At 39.2% G+C, this 23,118-nt stretch overlaps 1 protein-coding gene across 1 annotated transcript; it reads right to left on the reverse strand.

Annotated features, from left to right (window-relative positions):
- Window positions 1–1,904: 1,904 nt before the first annotated feature.
- GALR1 (galanin receptor 1) lies at window positions 1,905–12,793 on the reverse strand. The gene is made up of 3 exons (XM_071737009.1): window positions 11,812–12,793; window positions 5,809–5,874; window positions 1,905–2,531 (listed from the first exon to the last, which is right to left on the reverse strand). Exons 1-3 carry the CDS (start codon window positions 12,511–12,513, stop codon window positions 2,214–2,216), a joined length of 1,086 nt encoding a protein of 361 aa, XP_071593110.1. The 5' UTR covers window positions 12,514–12,793; the 3' UTR covers window positions 1,905–2,213.
- Between the last annotated feature and the right edge of the window lie 10,325 nt (window positions 12,794–23,118).

Raw genomic sequence — 23,118 nt, forward strand, 5'->3', positions numbered from 1 at the left:
TTTGTGTTCCTAGCAATATCATCAAACTGGTTTTTCATGTAAAAGAATGGACAAAAACACCATGCATGCAATTGCATGTCTTCAATATTATTTTACTCATTCCAAGCAGACAATACATAAACAGATATAAACAGACATTTTCATGTGAACTAACCTTCCATAGTTGTTGTGTGGCTCCATCACTCCGAACATTCTTTTAAATTCAAGTTTACGGAAAAAAAGGTATGTGACAGAACATCTGACCAACACTATTTAGCATCATCAAAGACCCAGAGAAGGGTGCAGGACTCTTAGCAAGTTTGTACATGATACCAAACCCATCTGAGTGTGGACATGCTGGAGAGCAGGGCTACCTTTCAGAGGACCCTTGACAAGCCAGAAGAATAGAAGCAACATCTATCAAATGCACAAAGTTCAACAAAGCCAAAGGCAAAGTCCTGAAACTTGAACTGGGACTCAGTGTAATTCTGCAGAAATAGGCTGCTCATGAAGCAGAAATGAAATATAAGTCAACAGTGTACCCTTGCAGTAATAAATTACTGTAATACTGGATTTTACTAGCAAGAATCAGCCAACAGGTCAAGGAAAGCAATGAATCTGTTCAGTGCTTGAGGCCACATCTGGAACACACTTTGGTTTTGAACACTCCAAGTTCATGAGAGGGTTGGATATGCTGGAGGAAGGCCTCTTATCTGGAGTACAAGAGATGGATTAGGAGAGGCTGATTGTGACTGTTTTGGAAGAGAAGGCTATGGGGAAAATGAATTGACATCTTATACTTGTATTAGAGAGAAGACATGTACACAGCAAAAGGACAGAAGGCAATTGTCACAAGCTGTATCAAGGGAAAACCCAACTAGGGATAATCATTATTTTAGTCAGGATGACTAGGCAGTGGCACAAGTTGTCCCCAAAATATGGCTGAATTGCTATCTTTTTCTAAACAAGAAAGCAATCCAACCCTGAGGGTAGCCTGTCTTGAAGCTCATTGAACTTAATTTATGAGACAAAGGGTCATTAAAAAGAAAGCTAAAAGTGTATATTACTCTATCTTACAAAAACATTCCCAAAGCACCGAGTGCCCTTCTACTACTTCTTTAGTGGTTTACCACTTTAAGACATATTTAGTACTTTAACAAAACTGCTGAAATTATTCATCTTATTTAACAATTTGCAGAATTGGACCATTGGCATTATATACTTTGTATTGATCTAAATGCTGCCTCCTGAATTTTTCTGGATTTAGAGCTATACAGTATTAAGCCTCTCCTACAACTTTTAAGGGAATGTTTTTTTAAACACTTAAGCATTGCCCAGAGTTGTTTCATGAAACACAGTATTTTAAAGCATACATATACACTGCACATTTAAAACTCTATCGCCATCTCAAAGTCCATAAAGTTCACAAAATATACGTGCACATGCAGCACATTAAGAAAAGCTTCCTTCAGATAGACAGAAATCCTCATTTTGGTACAAGACATACAGACCATAAACAAAACCCTATATAATGTACACAAAATTCCGTGTATACAGTAAGGTAAGCATATGAAATGGGAAAAAGTCCATCATTACTTAGCATGTTACATTAAAAGGACGGCTAAACAGATAAAATTAGCATTTCCTCTCTGAAGCAGTTGCCTCAAATTGTACACAGGTTACTTCAAATTAGAGCCCATCTTTATAAAGAGAAAAGACATTGTCAAAACAAGCTGAGGAGAGAAGTTTTTCTCTCTAAAATCATAGTACTATGGTACTTACTATCTCTAAGACAGAAAATTTAGCAGTCTCTTCACTTTGATAGAGTAATATTTCAGAAATTTACTTGTCCATATCAACATTTCCTTCTTGTATATTTGAATCTTTACACACTATATACACTATATATATATACACACTATACTGTATGCTTAATGAATAAGAATACAGACATATAATCTTCTACATTTTTTCCCAAGTATCTTTCAAAGGTCCAAGAACTTCATTTGACAAACCTAGCTTGCAAGAGGATCAGCCCAAAGGATCAGATGCAAAGGATCAGCCCAGTTTTCTTCCATATCAGTTTTACAAACTTTTGCTCCAAATGCAACTGCAGTACATTAAATACCTATCAGCTTTATCAAGATAAACCCCAGGATAAAGTTCATTGTGCTTTGTTTTCTAGGTGTTTAGTTCACACAAATGAAGAGACAACATTCAGGACTTCTCAAAGTTCACACGTGTGTACAGTTGGTAGATGGGGGTGTATCTATCTGACTTTTATTTTCCTTAGCATCATTCAGAGGAGACTCATTACCCATCTGGCATTTGAAGACTTGTTTGTAAGCCTTCCTAAAATTTTCGGAGAGAAATGCATATATAATTGGGTTCACAGAAGAATTGCTGTAAGCCAGGCAGTGTGCAGTTACTCTGAAGAGAAAGGAGGCTTGAGTCAGTGGGAAAACTCCAAATTCAGCCCAGAGATGAATCACATGATGAGGCAGCCAGGAGATTCCAAAAACCACCACTACCACCAACACAGTCTGTGCTGTCTGAGGCAAGGAAAGAAAAACACAGATGTCTGATGAGCACTGGAAGAATTGGCTTTAAACTTGCTTCAAAGTCATTATCTGGGGGGTGGGGGGAAAGGTATACTGAGAACATATTTTGTAATAATTATTAATCTTTTTTACTCCACTAGCTATAGGGCCTTTATTTTGCATAGTGGACTACTGCAAGAAAAATGCTAGGAAAATTTCCTTGAAAATGGAACAATAAAAGCCAAATGTATGGATCTGCTTGAAGGTAAAAAAGTGGTGTTCCCTATTCCCTACACAAAGGCTTAATCTTTTCTGAGGTTTTCATGAGCTTGATGTAAAGTAATAACGTGTCTTCGGGAAATCTCACGCAGATCTAGCAGTCTGTATTTTAGTGTTGTGCACAAAGATTTCTGACTAAAATTTCGGGAGAGATCTATTATGGATGAAGGCAGCTAGTGGAAGAGCTTAGAGCACTCAGATGAACACTTGACTCAAGCATTTGAAAAAAGGAGCAGGGGCTTTTTTGAAAGCCTCTCCTTTAAACATAAAATTTCCACGGGGGGAGTCATACAATGACATTCTAGGATACAACTAGGGAAAGGAAGGAAAAAAAGAAAAAGAAACAAAAAAAAAAGAGCAAGGAGCTTCAAATTTCTGGTGATTGCACATTGTCAAAACGAATCTGAAAATTAAAGCTCACCGCCTAACCCTGAATTCAGAAAAATGGAACACAAAATATCCTCAGTGCTGCCTCCTGCTGTCCCCACTTCTGTTATTTATGAGAGGAGGGGACATCAAGTTCATTAGATCCTTTCAGGCAGCTGCAAAGCTGCAGTATTGGTCAGTGAAGACTTTTCAGGTGCTTGAGAATATTCTGTCAGGGCACGGGGGAGTTTAACAGTCAGTGCTTGCTTTAGCTTTCATTTACTTCAGGAACAGCAGTCAATGCTTTGCTGTTGCTCTACTAATTATTATCTATCAAGTGCACTCTAACAAGTGCCTTGTTCAGCTAAGTCACTCTCTTAATAAAAGTCTAATATTAATTCCAAACCCTATTATGTTATGGACCATTATAATTACTGTATTCACTTTAGGACATAATTTTTCAGATAACTTAGGCTCTCATTCACAGGAAACTAACCCAATGGCCACAGAGTGATGAATACTGCAGCACAGAGAATATCTAGACTTTTTGCTGGTTTATTGAACTTGGTCTATGCTGCTTGAATTGATTAATGCTTGGTAATAATGCAGATTGACCTACCTAATCACATCGTGACTTAACTTACAGAAACTCACAGGGGAAAAAAAGGTTTCATTTCTGTGTCAACAGACCAGAATAACTTGTGACAGATACTGTTGTTGGTTAGCAAAATCTTACAACAATCTGGATTGTCTGGATGCAAAATTGCTTCAAATAAGGCATGTTATTTCAGCTTGTTCAAAATTGTTTTTAAAAATACACAAAGAAAAATCACAGACTTTCAATAGACAGTATGGATGCACCTGAAAGCAGAGGTTGATTTTGTATCTACTTAAGGTCTTTCATAACTGCAGAGTAAGTTTTCCATTAGGAAAACTCACAACATCTGTTTTATCCCATTATTCCTTCCGAGTTTACCTTCAGAGCTTACCTTTGCAAAATCATCCCTATGCCTTGCAACCAAGGTAACACTAAAAGGCAGCTCTTGTTTACCTACTGGAAGTTGGCTTAGGGTTTCCCATTAGCAAATAAAATCCACTTGAAATACATCATGTTAATACATATGCTTTGTGACCAAAAAGCATGAAAAAATAGCATTTAGGTGCATTAATAGTTTTCCATTAACTTTTTTTGCACTCATATTACAAATTAATTTTAAGATTCTAATCCTACTACTGAAATTTTCTTACAGGTTTTAATAAAGCTAGAAATGTATAATTAAGCCTGAAAAGCATTAACAAAACAGTAGAAGGAAAAGAAGATACAACAACCAGAGAGAGAGTGCACACTAGTGAAAACAGAGCTGCTTTGAAAAATATAAGTTAGGCCCTAGGGCCAGAAATGTGTTTTCTAAGACAAAAAAAGTTTTGGTTGCTTTTTTTTTTTTTCTTTTTCTAGTTTTGTTGTTCAACTCTGCTATGTCCAGACATTCTTGGGCAGAGCTGTAATGCTTTTCCCTAAAGCTATGAGTGCTAGTTCCTAGTCAGATCTGATTTTTACTTGCAATTTTTAAGAGCCAGTGTTTAGAGGAATTGCACAATTCTTTCCAGTTTGAAAACGACGTAAATGGTGTAGAGATGGAGTACAGAACACTTCGGAAAACAACACGTTGGTTTTTATGACATTAAGTGCAAAAGTATGTTATGTATGTTTACAGAATCAGAGACATAATGCTTTTAATTCTAGGAATTAAAATCTATTGATTAGGATATTTTTCCAAAAAAATAGAAAATGCATAAATAGTAGATTACTTATTCCCTGTTGAGCTTATGTCTATCATATTTCCTTTGCAGACAGCCTGCATGCCCATATGGTAATAGTGATCAGATCAAATGAAGAGCTGTAGCCCAAGGGGTTTTTCTGACTCCACATTCATAAACTGAGTAGTTATGCAGATGATTATTGTGGTCAAATCTGCTCAAAAATCAGAACAATATTATATTAACTGGCAAATTCATTATATAAGCACATCTTTCAAATATTTTCTATTTATGTTCTAAATCACAAAGCTTATACTTTGCTTTAAAGACTTCTCATGATTCCACTTTTAACCAGTATATAACTTATGCCCTGAATATAAAAGAAAAAAACATTCTATGGAAAATCAATAGAAGAATTTCAGTCATTTGAATTCTTTTACTTGAATCCTATCAGGAAGCCCAATAATATTTTTTTAAAGTCTTATTACATAAACTAGAAATTCTTCATAAAGTATTAAAGAAAATCAGCTAGTTAAATAAACTAATTTATTAATATTATTTACTAGTTAGGAAAAAACGTCTGTTAGGCAAAAAAGCCACAGTTAATATTAAATACAGGTTGTAGCTGTAAGTTTAAATTTCAGATGAGACGCTCTGAAGTTTAAGCTATGGGGATCTCAGGACACGGCTTGATGCACTACAGTGGAAAACCCATATCAGAAAAGATTTCAATCCTGTTCAAAGAGACACTGAATACATAATTAAATATTTCATTTCACTTCCTTCTCTCTGTTACATGTTCAGCAACAAGCAATAAGATACCAAATTTGCTTAGCCATAAAACTCAAACATAAACAAACAGATATTGGTAATTAAAGCAATCTACCTTTTTCTTGGATGCCTCTGACTTCTTTGACATGTTTCTCAACTTTTTATGCAGATGATTAAGAACCTGAAAAGATTAATTTGCATCTTGTATTTCATCATTTTCTGAAAGTCAAACTCACACATTTTAGAGTACGCACTCCAGTTGAGTCAGATAAAAACATCACTGATCCAGTTAACACATTGCAAAAGTGCACAGTGTAAACCCCAAAGGAATTACATATCTGCATCTGTGAGAATCAACAGGTATGAAGCAGAATACAAGTGAATTCTTACATAAAAATTCAGTTGTATTACTTAACAAATATACATTGCAAATGAACAAGGAAAACAAATGGAAATATATTGTTCACCTAGAATTAACCCTCATGTTTTTTTCCATAAAAAATGTTAATGTTTATTCACGTAGCATTACCTTTACTGAATGTAACATAAAAAGTCAATGTTTTAAGTCAGAGCTTATCTGAGTCACATGCATAATTTACTTCTTCAGTTGGATGTTTCATTGAATAATCAGGATGTTGTCATTATTTGATCTTCGAAAGAAGCCCAGGCTTTCAAAAATAATTTATACTAAAATGTATCTCACATGAGGCATGATCTTTATCAACAACTTGATGATACTTTGTCATGTGCATTTCACAACTAATTTTTAACATCTGCCTCAAAGGGCTCATTACCCAAAAGCAAGGTCCAAATTTAAGGATTTACACATAATATTTTGGATAGTGGATTCATAGAGGTGCATGCCCTATCTGCACTCATTATTAATTAATATATTCATATGACATGATTTATCAGGATGGGGGAAGGGAATGTGCCCTTCAGCTGAATGTATTTAACAAGTTGTAAACCATAAAGAAGTACAAGCTTAATTAAACTTGAAGGTTTAATCAAAATATAGTAAGAGAAATTTTTTAGAGTGTCAGAGTGCAGAGCTCAGTTAGATGATGATGAAGTTAGGCTGTATTTACATAGCTCTAAGATGAACTGAGAAAAATTTAATAGGTAGGGTCATCCGACATTAAAAGGATATTTTTAAAGGAATAGAACACTGAATGTTAGGGCTTATAAAGAGACTCCTTGAGGTGGGCAAAAGGGTATGAATTCAAATTCTCTTTTATCATCTGGGGACGTTCTCCATTTCTTTGGCTAATCACTGCCAGGACAGACAATGAAAGATGGTAAAACAGAATCATAGAATTTTTCTGGTTGGAAAATACTTTTTGGATTATCAGGTCAAAATAATAACCTTGCATTGCTAAGCCAGCACTAAACTATATCCCTAAGCTGTAAGAAAGATGCAGTAGGCAAAGCCATTAAATTGTGTATTTAGGGCATATTTGAAGATTTAGATGAAAACCTTCGAATGAATCCTTCTTAGCTTCACCTGTTTCTGATTTTATATTTCATAATTTTCTGTGGTGAAAACGTGCTGGCTGTATGGAGCATGCAAGCCAGCAGTACAACAAACAGGCAGAATTTAATTACCTATCAACAGCAGCAGAACCACACTCAGAGACCTAAACAGAATGCCATGCAGAGATATTTAAAAGCTGTGTTTATGCCCAAAACAAAGGCAGATCAAAGACACCTCTCTTCACTGCCCCACTGAAATTATCTCTTCTCAGGACCAATGAATAGTGAGTTTTTCCTCTAACAACACTGCCTGAATACATCACCTGAATGAATAATAATCTTACACATGCCTCCTATTTTGCCTCAGATTATTTCTCCAAGAAAAGTCTTTCAATCTACCAATGAATGTACATGTGCATTTTTAACTCATGGAATGAAATATTTAGCTTGCTAAAAGATAAGTCCCAACCTTTTCCAATAAGGTGTTACTTTTAAAAGAAATTCATCTCTGTGGGAAAATTTACTCTTTGCAGGAAATTTTTCTAACTCCAGCTTTCATGGACCTGTTGATTAGAGAGCTTATTTGGCTCCTGGGGAAGGAATAGCTTGTCTTTAATTCTGAAGATGAGAGGGGGGTGCCACAAAAAAAAAATTATGCCGTTGTGAAAGTGGGTGTAATGAGATGTGTCCAGACTGTACTACCACAAGCATCACTGATGGTCTTTGGGAGGCCCTGAATTTTGCCTACAAATTATCAGTTTCTTAATTTTAGGGTTTTTTTGTTTTCCAGTTGTTTCAGGGACTACCTCCAAGTAAAGTAGTTTGACAGCCCAGGCTGAGGGACTATTTCCAAATCAAGTTGAGAAATGGATTTTTCCAATAATGGTGAAAGAACAAAGTATCTTAAATCTGTGCTTACCTCTATATTTGAAAGCGTGGCCAGGGTAATTTTCTGTTAAGAGTGAACTGTTTGTTTAAGAGAGCTACAATGCAAGCAGTACATTCTGAACCATATCTTACAGTATCAACCTGATTGAAATTCAAGTGCTGTTGCCTGCAATCCATTTTTTTAAGTAATGCTGCTACTTCTAGTATCACAACAGATCCTTCACCCTTTTTCACTGGATAGTCTTTGCTAATGTATCATGCTCTTCATTTTTTTTTTTTTTCAGTGTAGTAAAGTTTTCCCTCACTGCTTAGCTAGATTTAAGGTATAGTATCTTAAACCAAGCACCGCATAAGATTGTATTTCATGCCGAGGGCCCTACATTTTATGGCTATAGAAAGGAAACCTTGCTAATCATTTTAGGTGTCCAATCTAATGGTTTGACAAAAGGAGGCCTGACTTCCAAGGACTGAAGCCTCAGAACTGGGTACTCCTAAGAAGAGCCACCCAAAATCATCACATTGCCCTACACTGGCAGATGTCATTGGTAGAGGCTCACTTGGAATAATTTATCCCTTTGCCCTTTAAGAACACAATAGTAAGCAAGCATTGTAGCAGTGTTACAAAACACATACAAAAAGTCAGATCTAAAGAAAAAATAATATGACAAGCAATAAAATAACAATAATAATAACAATAACAATAACAATAACAATAATAATAATAATAATAATAATAATAATAATAATAATAATACAGGCTGTCTAGAAGTACGTGGTGCTGTGACCTAACTAATAACTATATATTCACTGCTCCTCCGGCTGGAGTATTAAGCTCCTTTCAAGTGTAGTTCTGTGAGCCAAAAAAGGTTTGTTTCCTACAGATTTGTGATTTCTTGGCTGATCATTCCCAAAAAAACTTGTCTTCTCCATAAGTAGAAGTGACATGAGACCTCTTCTCCCTTTGGATTACTTTATGTTGCAGCTGAGTGCACACTGACTCAGTAAGAGAGCCACGATGGAGATTCTCCACCTTCTTCACTGACTCTTGTTTTCACAAATTAGGGAAATACCTAGGGAAATACATTCCTTCTTACGTTTTTCCTCCTCTATCAAATTTATTCGAAACTGACCCAAAGTTATTAGTGGGAGAGAGGAAAGAGGTAGCTGTACACACAGGACACTGAGCATGATGTCATAAATCTCTGCTATAAGAGCACTTCACTTGAGATTTCCTCATCCTGATTATGTGGGAGAATGCTGTTGCCACATACCTAGCACTATTTCAACACTTCCTGAGTTGGAATGGTCCTGCTGTCCACTGGGAATAACACAAATAAATTAACATAATTTAAGAGAGAGGGTGAGGGAGAAAGAACTATACTCCCTACTAGTGTTCTTTAAAAATGAGACTTTCAGTACTAAAAGTTCAGTAGCAATTTGCTTATGAGTGACACAGAACTGCCTTAAAGGAGTCTGGAAAAGGCAATATATTCAAAGAGACAAACAAGACTCCTTTTTCATACTCTGTTATATTAGAAGATTTAGCTGATCCACATCCACAGTTCATGAAAGCCAGTGAAGTCCATAAGAAACTCATGCATTTATAACACTTTTGAGGCACAGCAGCGATGCTCTAACCCTGTATGCACTCAGAAGCCAAAATACTTGTATTTCTTACTACTCTAGTGACATCAATAAAACCTTGCAGTGACCATTCTGATGCAGTCCTGTGAATGTAGCAACGGCTTTGACAAATCTAAAACTTCAGCTCTGATTTTCAACTCAAACCACCCTTAATTACTCTTCACTCTGCCCCATGTGCCAAAATGTTGCAGTTGGAGATTGAGCAGTGGCTCCTGATGAGGACAGGAGTGAGCCTCGATGCTGCAAGGTGCACAGACCTCAGACAGCCTTGTAGAAGTCATGGCACTTTCTCAACTTCATTGACACTGACAGGAATACCACACATCTCCCAGAACTCATTCCTTCAGGCTGGGTCCCGACATCATAGCAACCAGGATCATTCATACAGGCTCAAAACATATTACCAAGTAAGGGCAATATCCTAGTCGTTGCAGTAATCTAAGCAAAATATTTTTGTTATCACTTTGAGTGGCCTTGATTTTATTAACTTGTTCTGGACATGTATTTCACATAGAGTTGTTTGGGTTTTTTTAAACTACATATTCAAACTAATATCGAAACATCTCTTATGTAGTGGTGCTTTCTAACACCATGGTGTGTGTTACATTTACTACACTTACATTTTGCTTAAGCATATATCTTGGATTTTTTCCCCTCCCCTGTACTGTGCAAGGCTGTTACAATTTTGAAAGACTTGTTTTCATTCTTCTGTCATTTAATTTGAAGGCTGGTACTTTATGCTGAAAGTGAAGATGCATTGCCTTTGGAAAATACAAGATTTTTAATAGATTAAAAGCTCCCTCTGCACACACTTGATAAAAGTTGCCCTGAAATATATAATATTTACTTAAAACTCTGATGTTCTGTGGCTACATCAAGTTTCATTCCTCTCACAGCTCAGTGACTCTAGGTGCAATACCAGTGTATTAACCTAGGGAAAACAAAATTCAGCTTATATATGAAAACATGTATTTCTTTTCCATTTGCCAGGTTGGACTTGTTTCATTATAAACAGTAATTTAGAAATGCTGTCCTTTGAGTTCTGCATAAATCAGTTTTAGCATAATTGGACGCCATTCTGTCCTTAATTTGCACATCACAATCAAGTTGATGTAATACATATGAAACTCAACAGAACATAAAATTGTTTGTTCCAACTGAATAGATTAATTACATCTGTTTAATGTGAATTAAAGAACTGACTTCTCAACACATAAACAGTCCTTATTTGGGAGATCAGACCTATCCTCTCAAATGTAAATTACTGCTTAAGGAGAAATCTTGCTACTGAAGGTTGCTGGCACAGAAACAGGAGGATCTCTGCATAACTCAGCAGGTAGCAGCTGGTGCTCTAGATCCCATCCAGCAGCAAGTGGATGAAGGCTGTAAATAATATTCACAGAAATATGAGACAGTTTACCTGAGCAGGAACGTCTTTAAGTACCATTATTTGGACACCCTAGCCTACTGCCTTTTCCTACCCAGGTCCTCATGCACTGTCCACGGGTATCATCTGCCCTTGACAAAGGCAGAGGTAAATCTCCCATCCACTTCAACTGAAGGAAAACAAGGCTCACAGGACCAGACAGCATGATGCACCTTTCCCTTTTAACATATTAACTGGATCAGACCAAAATGCTGCTTTTGTGTAAATTTTAATTGCACTGCATTTTAAATAGCTGCAATGTTTCATCTGAAGCTTAAGCACCTTGTTGCTTTGTTGTACTTTATTTCAGTTAAACTCCTCATACAGCACTGCAAGAAAATAGCAGCGTTGTGTTGACGGAGAAAGCAGCAGAACATCAGGGCTTCTTAGCACTTTGCAACAAAGAAACCTGCCAGAAGAGACTCCGGTCATCTCTTGCCTGAACAACCCTCCCCCAGCCCGTGCAATCCCAGTCCTGACCTCCCTGTGCCAGCCACTCCTGTGTCCCCCAGTCCTCCCTTAGTTATAAAACCTGCCTTCTCCCATTATGCCAAACTCAGACCTGCTCCATTTCATCCAGGTAGTGCCATATCCCTTCACGAGCCCAGAGATGTCCCCACAGCTCAAAGGACACCCACCACCACTGATCCCCTCAACCCTTTTAGGTACTTTTCACCACCACCCCACCTTGGCATAGCAGAAGGAGATGAGCAGCAGCGGGAGCAGATAGCCAAAGACAAATGTGCAAACCACGTAGACCTTCTTGTGGCGTGGGTTGGGCCAGTGCTCCCAGCAAAAGGTCTGGTTGCTGGCCTCACGGTGGAAGAGATGCTGGTGGTGAGCCACAGGTGAGGCCATGGCAAAGGAGAGGACCCAGATGAGCCCCACACCCAGCAGGGCATTGCGGGAAACACGCAGGGCTGAGGAACGTCGGGAATGCACAATGGCCACGTAGCGGTCCACTGACATGGCTGAGAGTGTGAAAATGCTCACCAGCATGGAGACAGTGAAAAAGTAGTGGATGAACTTGCAGATGAAGGCACCCAACACCCAGGTGGGAAGCACGTAGACCGTGGACTGGAAGGGGATGCAGAAGAGCAGGTAGGCCAGGTCAGCGATGCTCAGGTTGAGGATGAAGATGTTGGTGGTGCTGCGGCGCTTGCCTGGCTTGCTCCTCGCCAGCACCGTGATCACCAGCGAGTTGCCCAGCACCCCTAGGGTGAAGATCAAGCCGAAGACGACCAAGGTGATGAAGTTCTCGATGCCAATGCCGAAGAGGGGCTTCCCCTCCGCCTCCGGCAGCCCGGAGAGGTTGAACTCCCCGCGGGTCGGCTCTGCCCCAGCTCGGGACCGGTTGAAAGGCACCGCGGCGAGCTCCCCTTGCTCCATCCTCCCCCTCGCACACCAGCCAAAGTTTACGCGGGCGGAAAGCGGAGCCTCCGCTACCCAGCACCACGGACCGCGGCGAGACAGGGGCGGCCGCCCCCCGGCCAGCGCCGGGAGCCGGCGGCGGGGAGAGAAGGAGAGAGGGATGGAGACAGAGGGAGGGAAGGGAGGTGCCGCAGCACAAGGCGCTCTGCCGCTGACAGGGGCTCAGTCCCGGCTGCCCTCACCATCAGGCAGCGCCCTCCGCCCGGCTGCTCCCCACCGCCCCCGCCGCAGGGGGAGGTTCCCCACCTCCCCCCCCCCCCCCCCGCCCCGGGCGGCGGCGGCGGAGCCTCCGGGCCTCGTCCGCTGCTCCGAGAGACTGAGCTCCCCGGGCTGTCTCCTTGCAGAAAGGAGGGGTGGCGATTTTTTGCTCTTCCTCCACCACCACTTTCCGCCTCCTCCCCTCGTCTGTTTTCTCGCCCTCGGTGTGGCTTGGAGCTGGCTCCGGCAGCCCTGCCCGGCGGGGGCCTCAGGACGGTCCTCGGGTAGGAAGAGAAGGAAACTTCTTGGCTCCTAGGAGAGGCTCAGAAGTAGCGTCTGTTTAGTCCAGTTTAGTTAAGCTTGAAGGAACGCTCATGGAAAGGCAGAAATCATTAAAGCGCCTGCGTGAACCCACCTCAACAGGTAGCCGGCAGCAAGAGTTGGTCCTGAATAAACACCGCCCATGCTCACTGTTTTCACCTCATTTAGGGGTTTCTATTAATCATTCCGTAATACGTAGTAGCCCACAGGACAAAAGGTGGCAGGCGTTGTTACTCCTTCCAAAACAATTAAAGAAAACGAAAACCCGTTCGCTTCTCAGGGAAACCCGTGTTTCAAAACTCCTCCGCGGCACCACTTCCAGCCCGGCTTTGGGCTCCCAGCCGGGCAGCCTCAAGCAGCTCCTAAAGGTGACGAAATGGGAGCGTCTGGAAAGCCCATCGTTGAAGAACTGGACGAAATATAAAACTTCCTTCAGAATATGGATGCCGAGTTCATATCAATATGCAGGCAGGCACATATATACCTTGTGAATAGAACAGGTTTGCCTGGGGGTCCTGAAACGTTTATTTTCAATTTGCCATGGGCGTGAGTTACAGCTGATGGCGATGTATTTAACCACCCTTCCCTGGGGACCTTCTCTGGGCTGCTAACTTAAAAATCCCTCTGGGAAAAAGTGCATGGGGTCAGGCACACGGGTGAAGGAAGGTGCAGGAAGGGAGAGGAGCGGCTGTTTTTCCACCAGCGCCCTGTTTGTTCAAGAGCTCGGTGCTATTTGGCAGCCTGTTTCCCGTGGGAGATGCAGTGACAAACAGAGCTGCTCAGATATAGTGTTCACTGAAGGCAGTGAGCTTTTGTTTGTTGTCCACAATATGATTATTTTCTACAATTTTCCCCCCCTTCACTTTTGCCACTGATAGTGAGGCATCTTCTCAGCAGCTGTGCAGTAGCTGACTGCAGAGCTATTGACTTCTGCAGATCTAGGATTTAATTAAAGTTATGTATGGTCTGATTCATTATGTCCAAGGGAACACGAAATGGGAGAGCACAGATCAGTTTCTATAGATCTGAGAAACCTTTAGCTGGATTGAACCGTTTTCTGTATTTGTTGTTACTCAGTTTAAATGCTCCATTCCTAAAGGACTTTTGGGTTTTGTTTTGGGTTTTGTGCATACCTTACCATCATGCTGGCACATTTAATTTCATTTAAAACCTACTAGTCTACTTCTGTAAGGGTTTTGAGAATGGACATTGTTAAACATGCATAAAATACTGTGTACTTTTTGGAAATATAAGTATATAATGAAAGTATATAATGAGTATATAATGAAAATTAGTAACACTCTATGTATTTCTTTAGTGTTGCTGATGCCTGTTTGCCACTAAGAATTCCTTCATATGGCCAAGATACAAGAAGTATTTTTGAATACTGCTGATATTTTGCTTTTGAATAATATCTCATTGCCAGACATCACTCCTTTCTAATATGCCAGGGCTGCAGCCTCAGCCTTGGTGAAGTTAGTGCTAACATTGCATTAATCATAACTCTCCATCTGAAATGCTTCATCAGTCTTCATTGCTCACACTTCTCTTTTCTTAAGAAATATTGTGGTATGAAAAGTATAGCCTGAAAGGTGACCAAAGAATATTAGATTGTTTTACAGACAAGTAAACAGGAAAAGTGAGCAAAGAAACAAAACCAGTTTTAAGGGAAAATCACATCAGTGTTTTGCATCAGGGTGTTGATTCGATTAGGTTTTTTAAATGTTTATTTGACAGTTTTGTAGTTCAAGCCTTTTTTTTTCTGCCATGAATAAACTGTAGCATATACAGTACCTAAAAGAGTATCCCTGAGCAGTAGGGGAAAAAAGCCCAGAGAACATGACAATATTTGAAGCTTTTCTGTCATAGGGAAAGAAGCTGACAGACCTTTTCAGGCTTCAGTCTTTACATCAGTAGAGTCTGACAGCACTCTTGATTCCTGCTATGATTGCTGTAAACAAGCAGGTGTTGACATTTTAATCCACTGCTCATGTGACTCAGACTGAGTAAACTGCTAAAATTTTCATGCAATAGAAAGTTCTAAAGAGAAAAATATTATTAATTCAGTACGAATTTTTATATAATTAAATACACAAATTACCTGAAGAAGTGGGAGAAAAAAAAATCCGTACAGATTTTACATCAGACTTCAGGAAAATAAATTCCATGTCCTTGCAAACAGACCTCTTGAGCATGTTCCTCAGGCATTTCCTTGAATCTTGTTTTATTAATTCTATTCCTGAACACTTTAAACATGAACTTCAGAAAGATCAAAATTAGACATGTTGAACTGAACAGGAAATCAAATACAATAATCTTCTGTCTGTGGCTAGGAATCCATAGTCACCTTTATCAGATGTTATATTACTCACTTCCAGCAAAGTAATTTGGCTCCATAATTTTTTATAGCAATTGATAGGAAATACAGTGGAAGAATTCTGTACAGGAGCTGGAAACCTAAGTAAGTCTGGTGAGGAGCTGTGAACCTAGTTAAGTCTAGACCTACATGTTTGCTGCTCAATGGCTTAATCAGGAAAACCTTATTGAGACAAAACATCCAAGGATGTTCTTTGTTTTGCTCACTCCAGTGGCTGGGTGCCTTATTTTTTGTATGGTTCCAATAATAAAACTGTTTGTTCTAAACTGGTAAATTTTTATTGCAGGAAAGAGAACTCGCTATTTAACAAGCCAACTAATTGATTTGAAATATTAATTACTACTAAAATCTTTGTTTCTATGTAATGTATGTATATTAAAGCATACAATCAAAATAATATTGGTAAAGGGCTTATGTTTAAAAATGAAATTTTACTCAGCAACGCAGAAACAATAAACATGTACATTAAAGCATATGAGTGGCCCAGAAATATCCGGAGATCTTTTGACAACTCAGCCCCTAGCTAACTGACCAGTTCTATATGATGAAAATCTATTCTCCAGACTTGATCATGTTTTGTTTATAAAACAAAAGGCTGAAAACAGGCTTATTTTGAAGACTGACTTTTTTTATTTATTTGTGAAACAAGATCAGGCACAATAGTTACATGAACCATATTCCATTGCTTTTCTTTGTGACAGTTTCTGGAGTAGAAATTTTTATTTTAAAGACAAATACGCACTTTAAATATAATTCAAAAGCTAAATAAATAGGTTCATGGTTCATAACTCACTTTTGGTTCACCTTCTATAAAGTTATTAGCGTGGAAAAAGTCAAGTATCTATAAGCACTTACTTGCCTTCTATCTCTCTTCTTGGGAATAATGTAACCCTGAGGCTGTCACTACATTCAAATGACCAAAGTGGAGAGATGTCACTAATAAACTGAAGTTTATTACTCCTTGTTGACATTTAGAAAGAAGTAAACATCTGCTTCCATTAATTTTGGAGCCATTGTCATTCTGACACAGAGTTCATGCTGATATTTTTTTCCTCCTAGTTCTCCATTCCTGTTCTTAAATATAAATTCTGAAACATCCTTTAAAAAGAAAGCAATCAAAAGCAGAGAACTAAATTTGAAACTATGGTTTCTAAAATCCCATCTCTATTTTTATGTTGCAGTTTAGTGCTTTAAGATAGAATTCTAAATACATGAGTTCAAAATTATTTATGAAAACATTCACCCACACTTCATTAAGTGCCCATCAATTTTCTCTGCAAAAATGACAAAAGCCACGAAACCCTCATCCAGCAATATGGTTTTACTTTATAGCTGTTTAAAACAGTTGCTTGTTTCACTTTGCTTGACTTGTGAAAAATACCCCATGGGATGCTTTTTAAAGGTGGCTGCAGAAGCAAATCATCTGTGCACAAAAACACAACTTCTTTTGGTTTAAAACAGAGAGCAGCAATATCTGATTTACCTTGATACAACAGAATCAAGAGTATTTTGGTGAATACTTGAAATAAATATAGCACAATAGAGAAAGTCTTGGAAAATTCTGGAGGGTGCAGAAGTCATTTAAAAGGACACTTGGTCTACCTTCAAGCAGCTGCCTAAAATGGGCCCCTGACTGGCTGGAAGCAATAGGGCAAGATTAGAAAGGGTTAAGTTCTGTGAAATGACCTTCATGTTTCTGTGTAGGAAAAATAGAAATACAAGCTAGAGAAGATAGCTCAGGTGTGTGGGGAGCATCAGAGTTCCCTATCTGAAGGAGAACATAGTGGAAAAAAGTAACTTGGAAAGCATGAGTGTTGCTGGAGCAGATGTGTATTGCTGGTAAAACAACCAGGAGTTTGCAGGTTATTTGGTCTGAGGTCAACACAGGCCAAAGGAGCAGCTGCCAAAGGCCATGACCAGGCTGATGTAAGTAGAAAGGGAAGCAAAACTCAGCTTGTCCACATTGCTGGGGACCCTGGAGATAGATCCAGCTACAACTATGAAAAAAAAAAACACCAAAACAAAAAAAAAAAAAAAAACCAAACCCAAACCAACAACAACAAAAAAGCAGGGTATTGCGATTTTCCTGCAAGTATCATGTCCAAAAAGTGTGTAAGTCATGAAATTTTTCTTGCTCTTTCTTGCTTGTTATATGGATGCCTGTAAGAGCTGAGATTTATAGTTTCCAAGAAATAGGTGCAACAGTACTTCTATAGTTGTGCAAAGGCCTTGTGCAGATATAGTAAATCAAAAGGTTTTTGTTCACTATTTCTGTTAATTTTATATGGCAGATTGTCATCATATAAATTGTGAGACAGGAAGAGAAAACCCTAAGGCAGATTAAAATTCCTATTAGAATTACCAACAGATCCTGACTGCTTTACAAAATGTGTTCCTAACTTCTAGTTAAATAGCCTGACAGAATTAATTTTAGTTACAAAGTTCTGGGGATGACTAGAAGCTTATTTTATTTCACAGGTTTGCATGTTGCCCATCAATTTATTACTGTGATGACTCCAGCTGTGTCAGAATTCAAGGAAAGGACATTAGATAGTACAGAGATAAAAATGACAAGTTTAGCACAGAAAAATCATTCCATACTTGCCATAGATCTGAAAGTCTTGCAGAAGCCAGTTCCCAGGTGCTCCTGGTCAGCTCTCTGGGTTTTGTTGAATGCTTTTACCAGCTCTCGCCTCTTTTCTGATAGAACAGAGACTGGTTTTACCTCCAGGTAATTAGTGAAATTTTTATTGCAATGTAAGGAGGCAGCTTGAGCTTTATTTTATTTGAGCTAGGCTTTTCTTCTGTATTGATTTTGGTAACTTCCTGAGTTGGTGCTTACTGCTTCAGGCACAGCTGTATGGTGTTTTAATTTGCTTTGGGACAGAGATTTGTTCAGAGTACAAATCATTAGACAGATTGTATTTTTCATTGTTCTGTGAGTTCATGAGAGTTTTTATCACTGAGAGTTTATTTGAAGTTTACTGAAAATATAGGCAAATATTTTTCTCCCCTCCCTCATCTCTCAGGACTTGCTGGATGCATGTAGAGCCCCATGAAAGAGCATTCTGCTGGATGAGTTCCTAATCTAGATGCCTCACACCTCAAAAGGCAAACAGAACTCAGAAAGAATGATGAAATATGTGTAACCAATCTAATGTGTAACCAATGTAAATAGGTAAAAATTGCCACTTTTGCAAAAAATTGCCACTGATGCAACCCCATCACCTTTGTAGCCTGTGTGTGCCCAGCTATCCTTTACAGTCAGACAATTGCTTGCTGTTGTTAACTTACACTTGAGTTCAGCAATTTAAGCGTTCCTTTCTCATCTGTGGATATGGAAAACATTTTTTTCCTTTTACAAACACTTTTTACTATTTGAAAACTCAAAGCCCTTGCTGGAGGCAGTTCAGGTTCACAGCTGTCCACCTGGTGGAGGAACTTGAGGGAAAAAACTTGGTCCAGGATACAAAGATTGCTTATGTTTGTCCTCCTGGAAGGAAAGCAGGAGTGGACCTTGATGTATGATGACCATTTAGCTTGTAAGATGACTTTAGCTTCTTTAGGAAGAAGCACTGAAAGTGGACCTAATGGTGGAGTATGGATATTCTGTGTCTTTGGGGGTCTCATTTTTCCTTTCAATCCTGCATACAGACTGGTTCTTTGTATCACCAGCCCTTTGTATCACCTCCCACAGCATTCTCCTGAAAAAGCTGTCAGCCCACAGCTTGGACAGGGGCACTCTGCGCTGGGTTAGGAACTGGCTGGAGGGCCGGGCCCAGAGAGTGGTGCTGAATGGTGCTGCATCCAGTTGGCGGCCGCTCACCAGTGGTGTCCCCCAGGGATCAGTGTTGGGCCCGGTTCTATTTAATACCTTTATTGATGATTTAGATGAAGGGATTAAGTCCATCATCAGCAAATTTCCGGACAACATTAATTTGGGGGGAAGTGTGGATCAGCTGGAAGGCAGGAGGGCTCTGCAGAGGGACCTGGACAGACTGGAGAGTTGGGCTGATTCCCATGGGATGAGGTTCAACACGGCCAAGTGCCGGGTCCTGCACTTTGGCCACAACAACCCCATGGGGAGCTCCAGGCTGAGCACAGAGTGGTTGGAGAGCAGCCAGGCAGAAAGGGACCTGGGAGTCTGGATTGACAGGAAGCTGAACATGAGCCAGCAGTGTGCCCAGGTGGCCAAGAAGGCCAATGGCATCCTGGCCTGTATCGGGAACAGCATGGCCAGCAGGTCCAGGGAAGGGATTCTGCCCCTGTACTCAGCTGTGGTGAGGCCACACCTCGAGTCCTGTGTCCAGTTCTGGTCCCCTCAGTTCAGGAAGGAGATTGAGGTCCTGGAGCAGGTCCAAAGGAGGGCAACCAGGCTGGTGAAGGGACTCCAGCACAAGTCCTGTGAGGTGAGGCTGAGGGAGCTGGGGCTGTTCAGCCTGGAGAAGAGGAGGCTCAGGGGAGACCTCATCACTCTCTACAACTCCCTGAAAGGAGGGGGTAGCCAGGGGGGAGTTGGTCTCTTTTCCCAGGCAACTCTCAGCAAGACAAGAGGGCACGGTCTCAAGTTGTGCCAGGGGAGGTTTAGGTTGGACATTAGAAAGAATTTCTTTACTGAGAGGGTGATCAGACATTGGAATGGGCTGCCCCGGGAAGTGGTGGATTCTCCGTCCCTGGAGATATTTAAAAAGAGGCTGGATGTGGCACTCAGTGCCATGGTCTGGTAACTGCAGCGGTAGTGGATCAAGGGTTGGACTTGATGATCTCTGAGGTCCCTTCCAACCCAGCCAATTCTATGATTCTATGATTCTATGATTCTATGATTCTAACATGTAGCAGAAGAAGCTGTGGCTGCTTTCCACCACCAAACCCCCTCATTACATTATTTTTCAGGTGTTTCACCTCAAGAACTCATGACCTGTGAAAATCAACAGGCAACTGGGACTATTTCATATTTAATTAACCACAGTGACAGCTGTATATCTGTCAGAAGATAAATTATTCCTGTGTTTCCTTTTGTATTTTAAATAAAATTCTTTTCCTTTTGAGCTTTAGTTTGGTTTTGCCATGAAAAAGCAGACAAAGTAACTTGTTTTACATTGGCTGGCTTCATGCTATTCTTTTCCTCTTCCTCCTTTTAAATACACTTTGGAAGCCAGCCTTTGAAACTTCTTGTTTTGAACAAGAAGTACAACTTTTGAGTGCTAATTATGCTCAGCTTCCACAGATATCCCAGTAAGTGTCCGGAAAGGCTTAATTCAGTCACATCATCACGTCAGTAGAAGACAGAATTTACATAACTTTGTGAATTTCTTTTTATGATCTAGATTACACAAGGCTAGGCTACACAAGGCCTTAGTCTTTAATAAATTTATAGTTTCTTTATTACTATAGAGCAAGAAATGTTCTTCTAGAGCAAGAAAACTGTCTTTAATTTTGCAGGTTTGCACGTAACCTTCAACTAAGTACTGTTTTTGTTAGGTAACCAGCAGAGGGAGCCTGATGAATCCTTAGAGGGAAAACGTAGAAAAGTGACAAAGCAAAAAAAGTGTTTTTAAAAAAATTAAAAAATGGAAAGCTAATCTTGCCTTTTTGATCCTATGCAAGAACGTTTTACATAAAGTGTTGTTAACGTTGATTTTAGAGTTGAAATCTGTACGAATGAACAGTTCCCTGAATGAAATCCTTCACGAGAGCAATAAAGATTTAATGATGCATCTTCAGTTCTTTAAAACACATCTATAGATTTTATTTTATTTTTTCTAAGTTAAGTAGTTAGTGGTGCTTTGTGTACACAGCAGCTAAAGTGCTTCCTTTTAAAATTTGGCAAATTGCCCTAACTTCTCATTAGGGCAATCTCCAACTCAACATATACAATGAGGTAAAGGTATTATATTTGAAAATTTTAACCTGTGCTTTCCTCTTTTGGTACTGGTAATATCCCCTTGATATGCAATGGCAACTAGAGAAACTAAGGTAGCATAGCATTCTTCTAAGGTAGAAATGGAATAACAACAACATAGGTAAAAGTTATTTTTCAATATAGTTTTCTAGTTTAACAATGTTTCAGCATCAAAACCAACTAATGCAAAAAGTTTTTGTTCTGTCATGTCCTTTTCAGAAATTTCAGAGGCTATCTGTATTATAGAATAAAGATCATGAAAGTAAAACTGCCTGACAATAAATCTGTCTCCTAAAATTCTCAGCTAAAACAAAACATTACTTTATTTTACCATGAGCTTTGTGTACTGCTGAAAATACATTAGGAGGAGGAGTTAATTACTGAAAGCCTCCTAGTTTATGAATTTCTTTAGCTGAAAGGTGAAGCAAGGGCTACTTGATTTTGATCAAAATGTATTTAAAATAAACTTTGTGGTAAATTATTTTAAATGATTGCTAATATTGCAGTGTTTACCAGACAAAGAGTATTTGTCTTTTGGAAGCACTTAAACCAAACACCTGTAACAAATTCAGAAGCTGGAGTCTTAAGTTTTCATCAGTGTATCTGGGCATCTCTATTTTGTGAACAGTTAAAATCTGTATGTAAATGGCAGTAATCCACCATAATCTTCATAGCCTTTTTCTCATAGTAATAGATGAAATACAAGATTATAATTAGAATGAATCTTCTTTTTAAGAGGTGATTGCTTAAGGTGATGGTCTGAAGAATTCAGCAATGTCACTGGCAGTTTATCCAGGTTCTTTCTGAGGATATGGGTTCATTTTGCAGCAAGTTGAATTTTAAAGCTGCCTCATAAAATGGATGCTGGCCTTTTATGTATTTTGGTATATATATTTGTGTATATTTCTATACACTATAAAGTGAATCAACCACGTCATCAACTTCAAAAACTCCTAAGAAAATGAAAATTCTTAATATTATACAAAAAACCTGGATTTTTTTCTTGTATCAATCACAGTATTGTAGTCTGGTTGTGGTATTAAATAATCTTTCAATGGCATGCTAGCTCATGCAATACAATTGGTATTTGAGATAAATGCTTTAAGATTTTGAATATAATCCAATTTAACATGAGGTCAAGTACTATTTTAATTGCAGCTGTAGCTAATCCAGTCAAAATAACCCACAGGATCATTCAGTGATTTATGAGTGAATGTGCTTGAATTTTCACTTCTACTCAATAGCTGTACTCCATAAAAATCACAATGATTGCATGGTATGGGAAATATGACTGCAATTTATCAGCAGAATTGTACTCATTTCCTTTCAGAGGTAAAAATTGGCTTCTTATATAATCTCCTCAGTCCCCAAAATCTGTTTGAATGTTTATACCTTATGCTTTGAAAAGTACAGTAAAGGTTCAATTCCCAATGTGTGATGCTGTCTCCTCAGCAATTTCTGAGTGATAGATAAGTACTGAACAAAGAGTGAAAAGTTGAAACAAACCTCAAAAATTATGGGAAAGAAACAGAACATCTGTTTGCCAAACATCCTGCTCTCTGTTATGATACAGCCTCTCTGATTCACCAGTTTCATGATGTGACAAGACCCAGTCCCAGAAAATGGCAGATTGGTATGGATGCAGAATAGAATGATCACGTTTCTTCCTCTGGAGCCTCTGTACCTTTGGTAAAAAGTAGAAACTCTTTTTGTAGTCACTGTTCCTGACTAGGCTTTCAAGCTGAAGGGACAGAAGGGAAAAAGA

This window comes from Heliangelus exortis, chromosome 2 (assembly GCF_036169615.1).
Source record: "Heliangelus exortis chromosome 2, bHelExo1.hap1, whole genome shotgun sequence".
Classification (NCBI taxonomy): domain Eukaryota; kingdom Metazoa; phylum Chordata; class Aves; order Apodiformes; family Trochilidae; genus Heliangelus; species Heliangelus exortis.

What these genes read in the sequence shown, in the direction of transcription:
- GALR1 (XM_071737009.1), bottom strand. Translation starts at nt 12,513, where the DNA reads ATGGAGCAAGGGGAGCTCGCCGCGGTGCCTTTCAACCGGTCCCGAGCT. An exon ending in TCTCCTTCTGCTATGCCAAG is followed by an intron (nt 5,875 to 11,811) that starts GTGGGGTGGTGG and finishes TAATCTTTTCAG; the next exon opens with GTTCTTAATCATCTGCATAA. An exon ending in CAGAGGCATCCAAGAAAAAG is followed by an intron (nt 2,532 to 5,808) that starts GTAGATTGCTTT and finishes TCCTTGCCTCAG; the next exon opens with ACAGCACAGACTGTGTTGGT.